This window comes from Phyllostomus discolor, chromosome X (assembly GCF_004126475.2).
Source record: "Phyllostomus discolor isolate MPI-MPIP mPhyDis1 chromosome X, mPhyDis1.pri.v3, whole genome shotgun sequence".
Taxonomy (NCBI): Eukaryota; Metazoa; Chordata; class Mammalia; order Chiroptera; family Phyllostomidae; genus Phyllostomus; species Phyllostomus discolor.
The window spans coordinates 39,570,637-39,587,489 of NC_050198.1; the positions used below are offsets into that span (position 1 = coordinate 39,570,637).

At 48.8% G+C, this 16,853-nt stretch overlaps 1 protein-coding gene across 3 annotated transcripts; it reads right to left on the reverse strand.

Annotated features, from left to right (window-relative positions):
* Positions 1 to 14,174, reverse strand: ZFP92 (ZFP92 zinc finger protein). Of its 3 annotated transcripts, XM_036016428.1 has the most exons (6): positions 13,774 to 14,174; positions 12,228 to 12,233; positions 8,373 to 8,423; positions 8,020 to 8,146; positions 6,875 to 6,979; positions 980 to 6,561 (listed from the first exon to the last, which is right to left on the reverse strand). In XM_036016428.1, exons 3-6 carry the CDS (start codon positions 8,403 to 8,405, stop codon positions 5,258 to 5,260), a joined length of 1,569 nt encoding a protein of 522 aa, XP_035872321.1. In that variant the 5' UTR covers positions 8,406 to 8,423; positions 12,228 to 12,233; positions 13,774 to 14,174; the 3' UTR covers positions 980 to 5,257. The 3 variants fall into 3 exon arrangements, with proteins under 3 accessions (XP_028378673.1, XP_035872321.1, XP_035872320.1); XM_028522872.2 differs by lacking the exon at positions 12,228 to 12,233 and having other exon boundaries at positions 1 to 6,561; XM_036016427.1 differs by lacking the exons at positions 12,228 to 12,233; positions 13,774 to 14,174 and having other exon boundaries at positions 8,373 to 11,161.
* Between the last annotated feature and the right edge of the window lie 2,679 nt (positions 14,175 to 16,853).

The following is a 16,853-nucleotide window of genomic DNA, read 5'->3' on the forward strand; positions in this document are numbered from 1 at the left end:
TATAATTGTTTATAGTAACTTTATTAGCCATGGCCCAAACCCAAAAACAACCCAAACATTGTGGTCCATGCATACAATGGAATAATAGTCAGCAATAAAATTTTAGGATTGATACACATACAACAACCTGAATGAACTTCAAAACCATTACACTGAGTGAAAGAGGCCAGACAAGAAAGAGTGCATACAGCAGGATTCCATTTACATAGAATTGTAGAAAATGCAAACTAATGACCAGTGACAGAAAGCAGAGAAGCATGGTGGAGGGTAGGGAGGGACAAAAAGGAGGGAGCAATGGGAAGACCAAGTAACCTTTGGGGGTGACAGATGTATATGTTCACTGTTTTCATTGTGGTAATGTTTTCATGAATGTCCACATCAAAACTCATCCAAGTGTATGTTTTAAAGATGTGCAGTTCCTTGTATGCCAATTATACCTCTATAAAGCTGTCAAAAAATTCAGAATCAGCAATCTCCAAACCCTGGAGGGCTGCTATGTTTTGAGGTCATAGACGCATCGGTGCTAGCATAACAGGAAACCAGTTATAAATACTATGGCAAGTGGGGACTCCCAAGAATGTCAGTTGAGGCTACTTGTGTCAAAGCATCATTGATAGTGGACTGCTGCTATCCATATGCATGTGTTGACACTGAATGGGCATCCAAGCCATCTAGATATACAATGTGTATACTAGGTGGTTGTTAATGTGTAAATTCACACACTCTAGCAATTATGTTTTACATTAACTTCCCTGGCTCGATCTTAGAATACTTCTGTGATGCTTTTAAAAGTTGCTTCCCACCCTGGCTGGTGTGGCTCAGTGGATTGAGTGTCAGCCTGCAATCCAAAGGGTCACTGGTTCAATTCCCAGTCAGGGCACATGCCTGGGTTGTGGGCCAGGTCCCCAGTGGGGGGCATGTGAGAGGCAACCACACATTGATGTTTCTCTCCTTCTTTTTCTCCCATCCTTCCCCTCTGTCTAAAAATAAATAAAATCTTTAAAAAATAAAAACAATAAAGAGTAAAAATTGCTTCTCATCAGGAACTAGCTAGAGTCTAAAATTCTTCCTCTGTCATCCCAGGCTTCTGCACTCTGGTTCTAATGACCTTTCACCTCTAACTGTCCTACAGCAAGCCCTCTGCCCTTGTAGGGTTCCCTAACACACCATGTGCCCTCCCTTCCTCTCTCCACCCTACTGCTGGAAGTCCCTTGACCTCTACTTCCTGTCTTGAGAGCTCACCTGGCACTTATTCCTACCTAGCCTCGAGACACAACTTGTCATGCTTTAATACCTAACAAGGTGTACACTTAGCACCCCTAGCTGAAAGTCTGCTGTGTCCCCTTGGCTGAGTAAAGGAGTAAAGATTTGGGGTCCTGGCTTGTCCTAGATGCTTCATGGGAGTCAGCTCTGAAACCAGCATCCTGCTGTAACCATGCTGCCATAATGCCAGTGAGAACACATTCAGGAGTGAGAGTAAACCATTCAGTAAACATTTGGGACCTAAGGATGCTGAGTGGCAATGGCAATGAAACCTCCAAGAGCCCCTTTCTCAGACCTGCTTTCTCCTCCCTTGGAAACAAGTCTGGGATTCCAGCCACTTGCTCTCAGGGAAAACAGCTTTTGTTTATTTCTTTGTTGAAGTCACCTGGCAGCTTTGCCAAGCAGAGAAACTCTTGTAGGCACTCTAACATCCTAGTATACCAGCCATGATTGGAAAGAGCTAAGCGCCCAGACCTATTTAGGGCCCCAGACATGGATGTTGCCATTAGCCCAGCACAAGGCCACATGAGGGGCCACATGAGGGGGCAGATGGGGCTGGGCCAACCATAATTGCCATTGGACAGTATCTGGTGGCTCAATGACCATTGGACATAAAGGGCAGAGGGAAGGGCCAAGGACCCCAAGAATCGCTGGGGGAACAGGAAGGTAGAAAGAGACTGAGGTACCACCAGCAGGCAAAGTCAGGGAGAGTCTTCTGTCCTGGGCCTACAGGACAGAAGAGTATCCATGCTGGAGTCCCTCTACAGAGAGGTCAAGAAGCAAACAATGGGAGATTGAAGATGGAGCTACCCTCTCTACAGGGCTACACGAGGCCAGTGTACCCACAGTGATGAGTGTGGACACTTCCATGTTGTCTGAAGAATGGCAACAGAATTGTGTTTCTCAGGGGACTGATGTGGTGCTTGACCCTTCCTGGTCTCAGAGTCATGGTGTCTGACCAGCTTCAGGTGGCTGCCCCTGATTCCTACACAGCTGGCTCTCAAGGGTTTCTGCTTTATTTATGCAGGGGGCTGAAAGATGTCCAAACACAGCAGCTTTAGCTTTCCCCCATAATTCCATGCTTATTGTCTTTCCTGACACCTCTAACCTAGCTGGTATCTGGTTACTTTAAACCATCTGATAGCTACCAGTTACTGGTACATGGGGATACTGCCATAGTATTTAAATAGCTCTTGAAAAGTGCCCAAAGGTTCAAAGGTCAAACAGCCTACAGACTCAGATGTGCCATGAGCTGACCCAATGTCTTGTTATTGTAAATGTCACTTATCTGGGTAAGCATCAGGGCACTCTAAAACCAGAGTGAAAGTGCATAGCATCTCTCCAGGAAAATCTACTTTTTACTTAAACTACCTGTACATTACCCCCTCCCCCGACCTAGTCATCTTTGCCTGTGGGTTCCAATGTGAAAAAAGGAGTTCACACTAATAATTAAATTAGCTTAAAAATAAATAAAAGTTTCTAAAATCTAAAAAAAAATCAAGTTAGCTCATCTAGTAATGACCAATGAGGAGATCCAAGCCTTCTTTATTAAAATCTGGTAACTGACTGGCTTGTTAAGAGCAAAATTGTTCACTATTTCCAATTCCCATCATGTGGCAGCTGCTGCCCCAGTCCTGGTCAGGGCATGGTTGAACAAGACTGGAATCCAAGCACAAGGCCTCCTGCCACTGTGCCCTGCCCTGCATGGGGATTGGTTTCCTGAATCCATGCCAAATGCAGCAAAGATTGTCCGTGCCTTGGAAAACACACATTTCCCAATGACCTCTCCATGGACTTCAGACACTGCTCCCACTACTTCTTTTTCTACTAGAAAACCTGAAGCTGCAGGGACTTTCAACTGCCTCAAGGTAAGGCCGGTGCTGACTACAGTCTAAAACCTGAGTTCAATGTGCTAACGGGGCAATATTCCTTTCACAAGCATTTACTAATTACCAAGCACTGGGCTTGGCAACTAGGGCACAAACATGAATATAACACAGAGCAGAAGGCAATCAAAGGATGAGGTGGTATGGGCTCAGTGAAGGAAGCTGTGAGATAAGAGCAAATTACAAGAACTTCCCATAAGTCAGAGGTATGGAAAATCCTTTCAATATATCTAGATAAAACACCTATATTTACACTTACACTTATATTTCTCACTTCTGGAGTTGTCTTAGCAATTGGAGCTCCAAGCAGCATGTTCAGAAGGAATCCTGTACTTTCAGGTCTTCCCACCTTCTTCTGATGGGTCTTTGATCCTCCCCTGTCTTGCAGAGAAGGTAAGCTTGCTCCTTGGAGGCCCAGTGGGTGGCCTGCAGAACATCTATCATCTGTCTGTCCTCAGGTGCTCCGTATGACAGACCAGAGCCCCTGGGAGTGAAGAGGGCTGGAAGGAGGTGGCAAGCCAACCAGAATGCTAGGTTGAGAGTACTAAGGGGCATAACTCCTGGGTCCAGCTCTAGGGACAGCACAGATGGAACAGGACAGAGCCTGCCAGCAGCTGCCTCTTGGCCAGTGTGAGCTTTCTCCTTGAGAACCTCTCTTAGCCTGCAGTAAAGTGCTATTTGAAGGGTCTGCTCTGTTTCCACAGGGCTAAGGGGGAGGAGTGAGAATAGTAACTAGGCTTGCCACCACACTAATCATGTGTTAGGCTTCAGGAGGTGAGGTCCTTTTCTGTTGTCTGAGTACTTCTCAAAGGGTTGGCAGGGGTTGGGCGGGGGGATCTTGTTCCAGGAGCAATTCCCTGACACTCTCATATGGCAAAAATCCCAATCTTCAACTTACATTATCCCATACTTACATATAACATATCCCAACTTACATATAACATTCAAAGCAACTGAACCTCCAATATTTTAAGAAATGTCATGTGAAGACAGATCCAATGAGAGAACCACAATTGGGCACCCTCTGTGCAAATTCTTAACCCGTCTTGCTTTCTTCCTGATGGGCACAAGCCACAAAGGGTGGCTGCTTGGGTGGGGGTGGGGAGCAGCTAAGTTTGAAGCTTTAGGCACTGAGGGTGGGGAGGAAGGACAGAGAAGCTAGGGTGGCCTTTGCTGGTGGGGTGGGAGGGACAGAATGTAGCAGGTGGGGCAAGCCTGAGGGTCTGGTGGGCAGGGAGGAGACCAAAGGCAGCAGGGCAGCTGGTGGCAGATGTTGCAATGCTGCAGTGGTCTTGCCTGGAGCCTGCTGCTTTAAGGGACCAGAGCAAAAGGGCTTCTCTCCAGGGAGGAGATGCTGAGGCCCTGGGCCTCATCCTCTATGCAGGCCCCTGGGCAACCATTCCCCATACACCCGCTCCCAAGCTCTGAGCTCTAAGAAGATGGGGCCTTGGGTGCTGCTCCTCTGAGAAGCAGCAACTGGGGACACACATAGAAGGCTGTAGTTTTCAGGTACAAAGACAAATGGCCAGGAAAAAGAACGGATCACTGCTCAACATGATAGCAGGGTGTCCTGTGCCTTCTCACAGAGCAGAGGTTGACAATGCAGGCACAAGCAGTCCACAAGAGCATTTGCCCAAGCCCATTTTCAGACCATTTCTTGATGAAATTTGGGGATGTCACAGTCAGGCCACAGCCTACTTGTAGAGCTCACAATTTTGAATTCCCTCAAGTTCCTTCCACTTATAAGCTCTTAAAGCATTAAAGTGCTTTTAGTATCTTCAACCTGGAAATGCTAACAAGTTTTGGGGTGAAGTGAATGACCCCATGAGAGAAAATAGACCATCTCTCCTTAACTCAAGGTACTTGTGCCCTTGGGGTGGCCCTACTCACAGGTTTCCTCCTGCTCATAAGCACAAAGTCCTGATGGGCATTCAGGAGCTCTTGCAGCAGCTCATGCATTGGCTCTACATGTATGCATACCTGTGCACATACATGGAAGCCTGTAATTAGCCCATGGCAGAGGCTACAGTGAAGTCCCTGCCTCAACTGCATCATCAATGACAGAATGGAGGGGAGCAGGGTGCCCAGATTCCCCATGGACAACCTTGTCAGATAGCACTGTGGGCAGCTGTGAATTCAGAATCTATTCCCTGCTTCTCATCTGCAGGGTGGGGCTCTTCAATGGGACTTTTGAGGGCCAAAGAGGCTGGCACTTTTTCACAGTCGCTGTCCTCCAAATTCTTCCTTCCATGGCGAATTTTCTGATACTGACGGAGCTGCAATTTCATCTTAAGGGCCTTGCCACACTTGCCACATTTGCCACATGTGCAGGGCCTCTCACCACTCTTGCTACAGGCCTTCTCACACTCGTGCACCCTCCGGTGCTCCAGGAGGAGTGAGCTGCTCCGGAATACCTTCCCACAGTCTTGACACTCGTAGGGCCTCTCATCGCTGTGAACTGCCTGGTGCTTGAAGAGGTTGGATCTTCTGCTGAACGTCTTCCCACACTCACTGCACTCATAGGGTTTCTCACCACTGTGCACCCGGCGGTGCTGACTGAGGCCTGAGCGCCCCCGGAAGGCCTTCCCGCACTCCTTGCACTCAAATGGCTTCTCCCTGCTGTGGATGCGCTGATGGTGAATGAGTTGAGAGACACCCTTGAAGGCTTTTGGACACTGGCTACATGTGTAGGGCTTCTCGCCACTGTGGGTACGCTGGTGCTCAATGAGGTTGGAGCTCCTGCTGAAGGCCTTCCCACACTCACTGCACTCATAGGGCCGTTCGCCACTGTGGATGCGCTGATGTTCCAGCAGGGCAAAGCTGCGCCGGAAGAGTTTCCCACACTCTGGGCACTTGTAGGGCTTCTCACCACTGTGGATAATTTGGTGCTTGATAAGGTTGGAGCTGCGTGTGAAGGTCTTCCCGCACTCATCGCACACATAGGGCTTCTCTCCACTGTGGATACGCTGGTGCTCCAGCAGGGCAAAGCTGCGCCGGAAGAGTTTCCCACACTCAGAACACTCATAGGGCTTCTCAGAACTGTGGATTATGCGGTGCTTGATGAGGTTGGAGCTCCGGCTGAAAGATTTCCCACACTGCTGGCACAGGTACCGCTTCTCTGTACCTTTGGAACACTGTTGCCTTGAGACCAAATTCTGCCTAATGCTGTGGGTACTTCTCTGCACCATCTCTCTTTCCTTACTCAAGGAGCTGCCTTGGTCTTTCTCCCTGTGACGGTCACCCCTGCTGGAACCTGTCTCTGGAGAATGAGCATGCTTTTGTCTCTGCTCAAGTGTTTCCTCTGGCAGCCTGGCTACTTGGCTCTTGCTGCCACCCTGAAGATTGGTTCTTGCAAATTCTTTTGGACAACATTTCTCCTTGGAACTTAATGTCTGGCTCTTGATCCTTTCACCTGTAAAGACAGAGAGCACCAACCAGTGTTGCTCCCTCCTTGGATCTTTTTTTAGGGTTTGTTCTCCACCCTCACCCTCATGCCAAGGCTGAGAAAAGATGAACCAGGAGATGATTGTGGGCAGGCAGACAGGAGAGCAAGACGGGAAGAGGTGATCTGAGACAGCAGGAAGTGCTCCCTTCATCTGGTGCCTCCATGAGGAGAAGTCATTGGGCCATTTAAATCAGCCACAAAAGAGAATTTTTCACCCAAAGTGGCTGCACCTTCCTCTATTGTCTGCTGCTTTTGAAAATGCTAAGCATCTTGTACTCACCTGTCTGTATCCCTGTGGCAGCCCTTGTCCTGTTGATGTCAGCTGCCCAGGGCCCTTCCCCTCGTTCCAACAGGGAGACCAGGTGAGGCTTGGAGGATGAAAGCCCTGTCCATGGAAATGAAATGGATCAGTCATTCCTGAACTCAGCCCAGCCTCAGTATCTTCAGGAACACAGAACAAAGAACTCTCCCAAAAGTGCCACTGGGTGGGTCCAGAGAAAGGGCAGAGTCCCTCTAAGGATGCAAAAGGCTCTAAGTATATAGAAGCCAGGCAGGCACAGGGGATTTTAACTAATTGGTGATTTGGGCCAAGAGGATAAAGATGTTATTGGCCTGCAGGAAAGGTAGCAGGCTTGTAGGAGGCTCTATGTGTATGGACACCCTGAGGCACAGATGAAGAGCTACAGCAGGGATTCACAGGCCCTAGGGAGTATCAGGAAGCAAACAGAGTAGAAGGGCTGCCTGCATCCTGAAAACTAAAGCCCCTTAGGTCAGCACCATACAGAGTAGATGTCTCAGTTCCTTCTGCCAAACTCAGGTGAGGATTCTTGAACTTTCCTGGGAACCCCAGATCTTCTTGGTGAGGGTCAGAAAGAACCCATTGAAGAAGATAGTTTCCCTCTGTGGGGGTAAATCACAGAGGTGAAATCTGTTGAATCTAAAAAAATAAACTGAGAAAAGGATGCATTTTAATTCCAAAGGCAGTGGGGTACAGCAGGGGAGCCTACCCTGGCTCCTACCCTGGCTTCTGCATGCCTTGTCCCAGGTCCTCTGTGGCTCAAAGCTGCTAAACTCTCTAATATGAAACAAATGAGGAATGCAACTTGGTAAAAATGAATTAAGTCTCAAATAGTGTATAGGGTAGTTTGCACCTATCTTTCGGGTAGAAGAGGTTTAGTTAACCTATTAATTTATATGCAAAATAAGTTTGATGGCGGGGGTACATATTTACCTAAAACATTTACAGGTCCAAACTATTGAATAAAAACTGCCCTGCTGAGACAAAGGCTGAGCTGCAAAGAATTATGGATCCAGTGGGAAAATACATTTATCCTTGGCCTCACAGCAACAACAAGCAAAGAAACTCAGAAATAAACTGAGTTCAGAGACAGAGTAGGGGGCACTTGGTGTATGTGGGGTCCTTACCCAGTGACACCAAATGGCGGTAGTTCTCCAGCATTACTCTCTTGTAGAGGATCCTTTGTTTGATATCCAGAAGCTTCCATTCTGTCTTGGTGAAGTACACAGACACATCCTCAAAAGACACTGGCACCTAAAATGAGCCATTCCTGAGGCTGCAGGGAAATTCACCCTCATGGGTCCCAGAATGAGGTGCCAGCAACTGAAGATGGGGCAAGGGGGCTACTGAAGAACTCAGCAGCTGGGGGTAGGCTCAGTTTCAAGAGTTGTGAGGCTGGGACATGAGGAGGTGGCAGATGAAGACTGTAAAGGAGAGATGCTGAGGTAAAGGACTGCTACAGTTGGGGAACCCCACTCACCTTGGGTCTGGTCGTCAGGAGAATGGCTGCCATGGCAGGAGCACCGAGAAGCTAAGGGAAGTGGAAAGAGCCAGGTGTGAGATGAGGCCCACACACTCCAGTACAGTCTCAACCAAATTAGGTCCTATTCACAGCTACTGGAGACACAATTCAATGTACAACACTTTCCCAAACTGAGCTTGTATCCCCTCTCCTTACCCATGTAGAGGACCACTAAACACAGATTTAATCCCTTGTCATGCTAGGCTCAGCTAACCAGGCTTTCAATGGAGTGTGTTTCTTCTTTCCTTTCTTTTTCTCATTTCCTTCTTTTCTTGGCCCTCTTCTCATGTGAGCAGTATCCCTGACCCCAACATTTCAGCCATCCCTGGGAGCTCCACTGTCAACCTCTTTTCCTCTCAGGTCAGGTTTCTTACAGAAAAACTCCAAACATACCACCTCTACATGCAAATATACTTTCTTTCAAGGGAAAGAGAAAGATCAGGCTGGTGAACTGCACAATGAAGGGATAATAGCTGGTGGAGGGGTGCTCTCTGAAGAGGTAACATTCAGGCTAAGAGCTGAAGGTTGTTAAGTAAGGAGAGGTTCAGGCCAAGGGCACAGCCCATATCTAGCACTTAGATAGCCTGAGTGCAGATAGCCTATAGTTTGTGGTGTTGAAAACTGGTGGGGGTGGGGTGTGGGTGGGTGTTGCAGAAGGTTGCAACTAATCGTTCTACTTGTCTGTTGCAGAAGGTGAGACCATGTGGGCCCTTTGGGGACAAGAAGGAGCCAGGGCTCACACTAAAGGCAGGAAGAGTGTGTCACTGACAAAGTGGACATTATCAGATTTCTCCACATCAGTTCTTAATGCCAGAATACAGTGGAGAAGAAGAAAGTTTGCTCTAAGCATATAATTTTCACCCAACTGGAGACCAAAAGGTGGAAGTCCTAGGCAGAGCAGCAGAGGAACAAGGCTGTGGATGGTGGGCACATGGGTTCAGACTATTTCTTATGCTCCTCTGGGTGAGCACAACTTGTTTGTACAACAGGAGAGAGGGCAATGGGACAGAGTCCCCAAAGCATTTAAATTGCCCCTAAATCCCTTATCCTCTGTGATGAGCTGTCAGTCAACACTGGCCCAGAATAAATAAATTCATGTATCTGATGAAGAAGTTTATATTAATCAGAGAGAAAGAATCCCTTAAGGTTGAGTGGCTAAAACCATTAGATGAAAGAATGAGGAAGAACAACATCCATTTGATATCAAAATGTCTTCCCGGGCTACTACTGGTCATGAGAGAAAGCTAAACTAACAGTGGTGGCACATACCTTTGGGGAGTGCTCAGGTGGCCCAGGAGGGCTCTTGTCAAAGCCTGACCTGATTCTAATGCAGCCTTGGGACCTAACTTGCACTTTACAGGGCATCTCTGGGACAGATAAAGACATCACAAGGAAGCAATCAGCCCAACCCAGAAGATGAGCTGTTCCTTGGTCTCCTTTGCAAATTAGTTTCATGGGAGAAAGAGGAGGCTACAGAGGAAGACCATTATAGATGAAAAGAGATGTAAGGAGCCAGCAGCCAAGTGCAGCAGAGTCCTTGATGAGATCCTGGCATGAACAAAAGAGGAGTGGAAAGCCTTGGGGAGTATGGAGGGTCAACTGTGGAGCAACTCTCAGAGGACAGTGGGGACCACTGCTGCTCATGTGTTGGATCAGTAATGGCACTGAGCCATGGAAGAAAATGTCCTTGTAAAGATATGCACATTGAGGCATTTGGAGGGAAAAATGGCCTTCAGACTTACTTTAAAATATTTGGCAAAAACAAAGGGGCGAGACAGAGAGATAGAGAGACAGAGAGGCAAACAAGCAAATAAAGTGAGCTAGAGACCACTGCCAGCCCTGAGAGGTGGGTACCTGGGCTTCATTAGACTAGTCTCTCTACTTGTCTGTTTGCTTGATGGGGTTCAACATTAAAGGGGAAAGTAACTTGATGGTTCCTCAACAAGTAAACATAGTTATCATATTTGGCCCAGGAACTCCGCTCCTGGATATATGCTCGAAAGAACTGGAAATAGGTGTTCAAAAAAAAAAAAAACACTTGTATATGAATGTTCCTAGTAGCATGATTCACCAGAGCAAACAGGTGGAAACAACCCAATATCCATTGACTGATGAATGGATAAACAAAATGTGGTCCATACACACAATGAAATATTATTTGGCCATAAAGAAGAATGAAATATTAATACATGCAACAATGTACATGAACCTTGGAGACATTATGCTCTGTGAAACCCACCTTCCACACACAAAAGGCCACAGATGGTATTATTCCATTTATATGATGTAATATAATATTTTAGAAGTGCTGTCTTGACCTAGTTTGGAAGTTATGACTAAAAACCTTTTCTATGCCCTTCTTGGGCAGTTTGCTAAACTCCCACCCCAACTACCTCCCTCATCAGGAGTCTTCTCTCTGGGGCCACTAAACATGCCCCCAGTCCCCTTATTGGGCTCCCACACTTAGGGGTCAGGTGCAGTTCCAGACAACTAGGGACAGTCCCTATGCCCAGAGGGACCTCATGAAAACTAGTATGCTACTTCAGGTGCACCCCCCTCCTGTGGAAGACGCTTGTCCTTTGGAGATGTAAGAAAGAAAGAATTCTGCCTTTCATCTCTCTGAGTATCAGTATCCTGTGACATGCCATCAAAAAAATCTTATCTTGCCCTGATCAGTGTGGTTCAGTTGGTCAGATGTCATCCTACAAAGCAAAAGGTCACTGGTTCAATTCCTGGTCAGGGCACATGCCTGGGTTTCAGGTTTGGTCCATGGTCAGGGTGCGTACAAGAGGCAACCAATTGATGTTTGTCTCTCACATAGATGTTTCTCTCCCTCTCCCTTCCTTCTCCTCCCTCTTAAAAAATCCTATTTCATAAAACATATGAAATGTCCAGAATAGGAAAATCCAGAGAGTCAGAGAGCAGATTGGTGGGTGCCAGGGGCAGCAAGGTACGCAATGTATGTGTGACTGCTTCATAGCTATCAGGTTTCCTCCATGGATGATGAGAATGTTCTGGAACTAGATAGTGGTGATGGTTGCATAATATTGTGAATGTACTTAACACCACTGAATTGTTCATTTTAAAATGGTTAATCTCCACCTCAACAAAAAAGGGGGGTGGCAAGATGTGTCACTGTCGAGTAATCATTCTGATGTCCACATATCACATGCTTCACTCTGACACACCGTCAGTCACTGGGGGACCTGACAAGCTAAAGGGGCAGGGCAGAGACCAGTAATATTAGCCAGGGTGTTCAGACAAGCATCACATTGTTTTGAAAAGCAGCACAAGCTTCTTTTTTCCTTTCCACAGCTGTACTGCCAGGTCATGATCCAGCTTGGAAAACAGAAAAGTCTAAAGGAAGAGGCAAACTCCAAGACATACTAGGGTCCAAGCCCTGAGTAGAGAAGCAGCTGCTGAGCTGTGACTACATGAGAGAAACAGCATGGGCAAGCTCACCTGTAGATGGAGACCAACACTTAAGTTCAGCACCACAAGGCGCATTGCGGGTGCCAGCCATGATGTGTGCTCGCCACAACAATGTCTATGCTTGAGACCTAGTCCCCCAAAGTCAGCATACTTTCAAATCCCAGCAAAAAAGACATGATAAGCCCTGTCCTCACAGTCTATAAACTGCAAGTAACCCCCAGGTGGGAATGGGGTGACACTTCCTAGCATATACATAAGAACAATCTAGAGAGAGCCTGTGGAGCCGGAGGTAGCTTCTCCTAAGAGACTGCCCTTGGGCCCCAGAGTAGAGGAGGAACTGAAGGATAATCCTAGGCCCCAAAGCTCAGTTTTCTCTGAAACCAGGCACTGGACATGCAGGTGAGGGTCCATTAGACAATAATGCCCCAGGCCAGAAGCTGGTAAGGCCCTGCCAGCCTCCTCCTGGGCTGGTTCGCCCCCAGGAAGGAGGCAGACACCCACCCCTTCACTGAACCTGGCAGAGGGAAAGCTGAGAATGAGGAGCCACTTGCCAGCACCCTGGGGGCGGAGAGGAGAGGAGGGGTTATAGCAGTACTGTCAACTGAAGTCACCCTAAGGCAGGAGAGGGGGCCGGGGGCTGATGCTTCCCAAAGACCACGAGATGGGGCTATTTCCCCAGAAAAAGAAAATAGAAAACAAACAACCGGAAAAGCAGTCAGTAGTCCCACTCATGCTGGATCAGGAACTGGGGCTTTTTTATCCACAAGGAAGGACACCCATGACCACTGTGCCTGGTCTTCTTTCTTTTGGGTGGAACCTCCTCTGGGGTCTAGTGATTCAAAACCCCAGCTGCCTTCTGTCAGTGCCAGCAGCCTTCCTTCCCTGAAATGCATATCACCTGCCACCCACCTGGTGGAAAGCCTGGAGGACCTAGGGCCTGGTGAAGCCAGCCTCAGCCCAGAGCCAAGGTCTGGCCTGAGCGCTGCCACAGGTCAGCCCAGGGCCCTCTCCATGTGGCCTGGCAGAGCAAAGCCCTCTGAGGAGCAATCCTGCAACTGGTATCTCCAGTCCCTGTCCTCAGGGGATAGAGGCTGACCTGGAAATAAAGGGAGCCACCTCCTAGTGGAGTTCTATCCTTCCCTGCTTAGAGCCCTCCCTGAAGTGCCTATCTCACTCAAAGTAAACTCACATGGCCCTTTCTTACCTCTTCTGCCCCTCCTCCAACACCCTTGCTCTCTCTGCTCCAGCCACACTGGTCTCTGAACTCTACCTCCTGCACACCAGGCCATTCCCGCCTCAGGGCCTTTGAACTCTCTGTTCCCTTGGTCTACTAGACTGTCTCACCTCCTTCAAGTTTTTCAGAAATGTTGCCTTCCAACCACACTACTTAACCTAGCAATCCCACACCCCACCTCCCTTCCCCTGCTCTATTTTTCCAGTGACACTTCCCACTGTTTAACATGCTTTATAATTCTTTAAAAACGTTTACTGTTTATTGTCTGTACCCTGTCACTAGAACTGGACTTACTGAGCAGGGAGTTAAACAGATTCGCTTCTTGATATATCCTGAATGTCTGCAGCAGCCTGGCCCCGCAGCAGGAGCTCAGCATGCATTTGTGAGAACTGGTCCTGCAGGGCAGCCCCACACAATTCCCGCACAGTCCCCTTACAGCTCAGTGCAGTCCCTCTCTTGCTCTTGAGGGCCTTCCATCCTGCCCTCAGCTTTGTCTTCTTAAACCTTCCCATGCGTTCTCCTCAAGTTGCTCGTCACAGTCAGTACACCATCACCAAAGGGCACAATCCCCACCCCCAAACCCTGTGTCTGCCCAGGGTTTGCCGGGCGCCCTGGGCAGGAGTGCTGCAACCATGGTCACTGTGCCAGCCTGCCTGGCGCTCTCACATGAAGAGGTGGACAGTTCAAACTTACCAGGCGATGGGATATGCTCTTGCTGGTCCAGTGGCAAACTGCAGTCAGTTGATAGACTGGAAAACCTGGCCTGCCTTTCCCGGGAGCCCAGGACAGGAACAGCCCTGGGGGGCCAGCTGCCAGCTTCCCCGAGCTCGCTGCCTCCCAGGGCGTCCCGACAGTCACAGCAGCTCCAGTGCACCGTCGCCACCTGCGGAGACGGTGCCCCGCCCCTCAGTCCCGAGCAGGCCTGAGGCCAAGGCCACCGCCTCCTTGAAGCCCTCCGGGGCCGCCCCAGGAGGCGGTGGGGCTTCCGGAAGGGTCTGGGCCTCCTCCCCTGTCACCGTTCGGGAGGTGCGTTCTGCAAGGCAGTCCCGTCCGTCAGTGTCCGTCCGTCAAGTACCAATGTTCGGGGAGGGAGAGGGCTGGGCGGGGGTGGTGGCAGCGTGGGAAGGGGGGCACGGAGCATGCGCGGCGCGGCAGGAGGGCGGCCCGCCCGCGCTCGCCCCAGCGCGCCCCACGGGGGTTCTGTCTTGGCTCTTCACGCACCTTGGAGCACTTCTGCTCCCTGTCCGGATGCTTCTAGGGCTCTGGTCTTAGTAGCCAGTCCCCTGCAACCCCCAAAGGGGACGGGGAGGGGCGACATTAGGCTTTACGTCCATCCAATTATCAGTCCTTCCATCTGGGATCATTTGTGGGGCAGCTAGCAGCAAATGGCCAGGCCATGGCCACCCAGTAAGGGACCACGCCACTTGAGCCAGGAAGGCTGAGATGAGAAACTGAGGGACAGTGAGAGGTGTTGGGGGGAGGGCAGTGTGCAGATAGGTGGAAGGGAAAGAGGGTAAGAGCCGGAAGTGGAGAGCTGCTGGATGCATTTGTCTTTCCCTCAGGTCCCCCCATGTAATCAGCAAGCCTGTCTGCAGGGTAGGCATTGGGATTTGTATTTTCCCACAGGTTAACACTCATGTGGCAGAAACAGGATTGAAATGCAGGGTGGATTGGGGACATGTGCTCTGTTGACAATGATGAACTCCTCAAAAGTTGGGGTTATGAAGCCTGTCAAAGAAGAGCGACAAGGATAACCAGCACCCTGCGTGTTCCACCCCTCTCCCAGCCCCAGGCCACTGGGAATTGAGCAGGAGCTAGGCACCTCTCTGCCTCCAAGTTCTACCTCTCCTTACAGAACCAGGAGAAACTAGGCCTTAGGGAGAAGCCCGAAATATGTCTGCCCTGGCTTAGGGGGAGAGCTGAGATACCCACCTAGGGTGCTTCTAGCTATGGGGAGCAGGGCTCACAGGGGTTTTTCACTGAGCAGAGGCAGGGAGATTCCCCGCTTGGCTCTTGGCTGTGGGCCTTGCTCCTCAGTGTTGTCCTCTCACTTGGGGTCTGGCTAGGCAGGCCTGAGCCTGGGTTCTCAAGGTGAAGTGGGGGGAATGGTGGCCCCTCAAAAAGATAGGTGCTTATCCTAATTCCAAGACCCATGAATGTGACCTTTTTCTGAAAAAGGGTCTTTGCAGATGTGATGAAGTTAAGAGTCTTGAGATGAGGTCATGCTGGGATTATCCAAGTGGGCCCTAAATACAGCAAATATCTTTAAAAGAGACAGAAGAGAGACATAGACACAAGGGAGACAGCCATGTGAAGGTGGAGGCAGAGATGGGAGTGATGCAGCCACAAGCCTAGGGATGCCTGGAGACCCATGAAACTGGAAGAGGCAAAGAAGGGTTCTTCTCTAGAACCTTTGGAGGTAGCATAGCCCTACTGACACCTTACTTTTGGGTTTCTGACTTCCAGAGCCATGAGAGAATAAATTCCTGCTATTTTAATCTATTTGGTTTTTGGTAATTCATTGCAGCAACCCCAGAAAACTCATACAAGAGGGAATGGGCTGAGCTCAGATCCCTCCCAAACCAGTTCCTGAAGGGGGCTGGGCCTTTGCACCAGACATCAGCTAGTAACAATTGGATGTGTACTGGGGGTGACTCTGAGTAAGGCAACTCCTTTGGCCTTGGGCAATTCCTAGAGAGCATTGGCATTCACAGAAAGGGGGGTGGTGGTGGATGAGAGCCTTAGGCCCAGAGTGGGGTTCTAAGACTGTACCCCACGTCCACTTCAGTGTGAAATGACTGTGGGCTGTGAACATGCAGTTGCAATAGGGCTATAAAAATAGAGATGGGAACACAGTGCATAATTGTCTTAAACTGTTTTGGGGTTACCATATGGCTGGTGGTAGCATTACTACAGTTAGTCTGGAGAGCATCAGAATGTTTACAGCAAAAGTGATAGACCTATGGGGAAAAAATCTGATAAACCCACAATTGTATTGGGAGAGACATTTCCCTTCTAGATTTTTTTCAATATTTTATTAGAAAAAATTTCAAACACATGACCAGCCAGCCTAGGCAGAGTAATATAACAAAACTCTGTTGATGCACCCATCAGCTGCTATCCACACAGGGCCGTCCTGTCCATCTGTCCTCCATCCACCCCCCTTTATTGTGGTAGAAGGCTTGAGACTTTCTCTGAGGGAAGTGGCCTCACTGCTGCAGGCAGGGACAGCACCCTGAGGGCAGCAAGCCCGGATTCAGCCACTCTGCAGCATGCACCTGGACCCCCAAGGGAAAAGGGGTCTGGAGAAGGGGTCCAGGGTGAAGCCAAGTTGTAGTGGGAAGTGAGCAAGTCTCGCTCAAGAGTGAACCAGGTCCTTTATTAGCTCCTCTTACTCCATTCTTCTGTTAACGTTGGTGTTTGTTAATAGTTATGAGGGTTTAGAGGCTTCATATTACTTGTTGGAAGATAGATCAATAGAAATGATCCATTCTGAGAGGAAAAAAGATAAAAAAAAAACACACCAAACAGCACCTCAGTGAGCTGTGGGACAATATCAAAAGGTGTAACATGTGTGTTTGGGAACCCAGGAGAGAAGAAAGAGAGAGAGAGTAGGGAAGAAAAACTACTTGAAGAAATAATGACTGATGCTTTCAAAATTTGGAGATAGACATAATTTACAGATTCAAGAAGTTCTGTGAATGCAAAGGAGGATAAATTAAAAAAAAAACTACATATAGGCTCATTGTAGTCAAACTACTGAAGACAAGAAA

What these genes read in the sequence shown, in the direction of transcription:
- ZFP92 (XM_028522872.2), bottom strand. Translation starts at nt 8,405, where the DNA reads ATGGCAGCCATTCTCCTGACGACCAGACCCAAG. An exon ending in TCCTGACGACCAGACCCAAG is followed by an intron (nt 8,147 to 8,372) that starts GTGAGTGGGGTT and finishes GGCTCATTTTAG; the next exon opens with GTGCCAGTGTCTTTTGAGGA. An exon ending in TGCCACAGGGATACAGACAG is followed by an intron (nt 6,562 to 6,874) that starts GTGAGTACAAGA and finishes CTGTCTTTACAG; the next exon opens with GTGAAAGGATCAAGAGCCAG.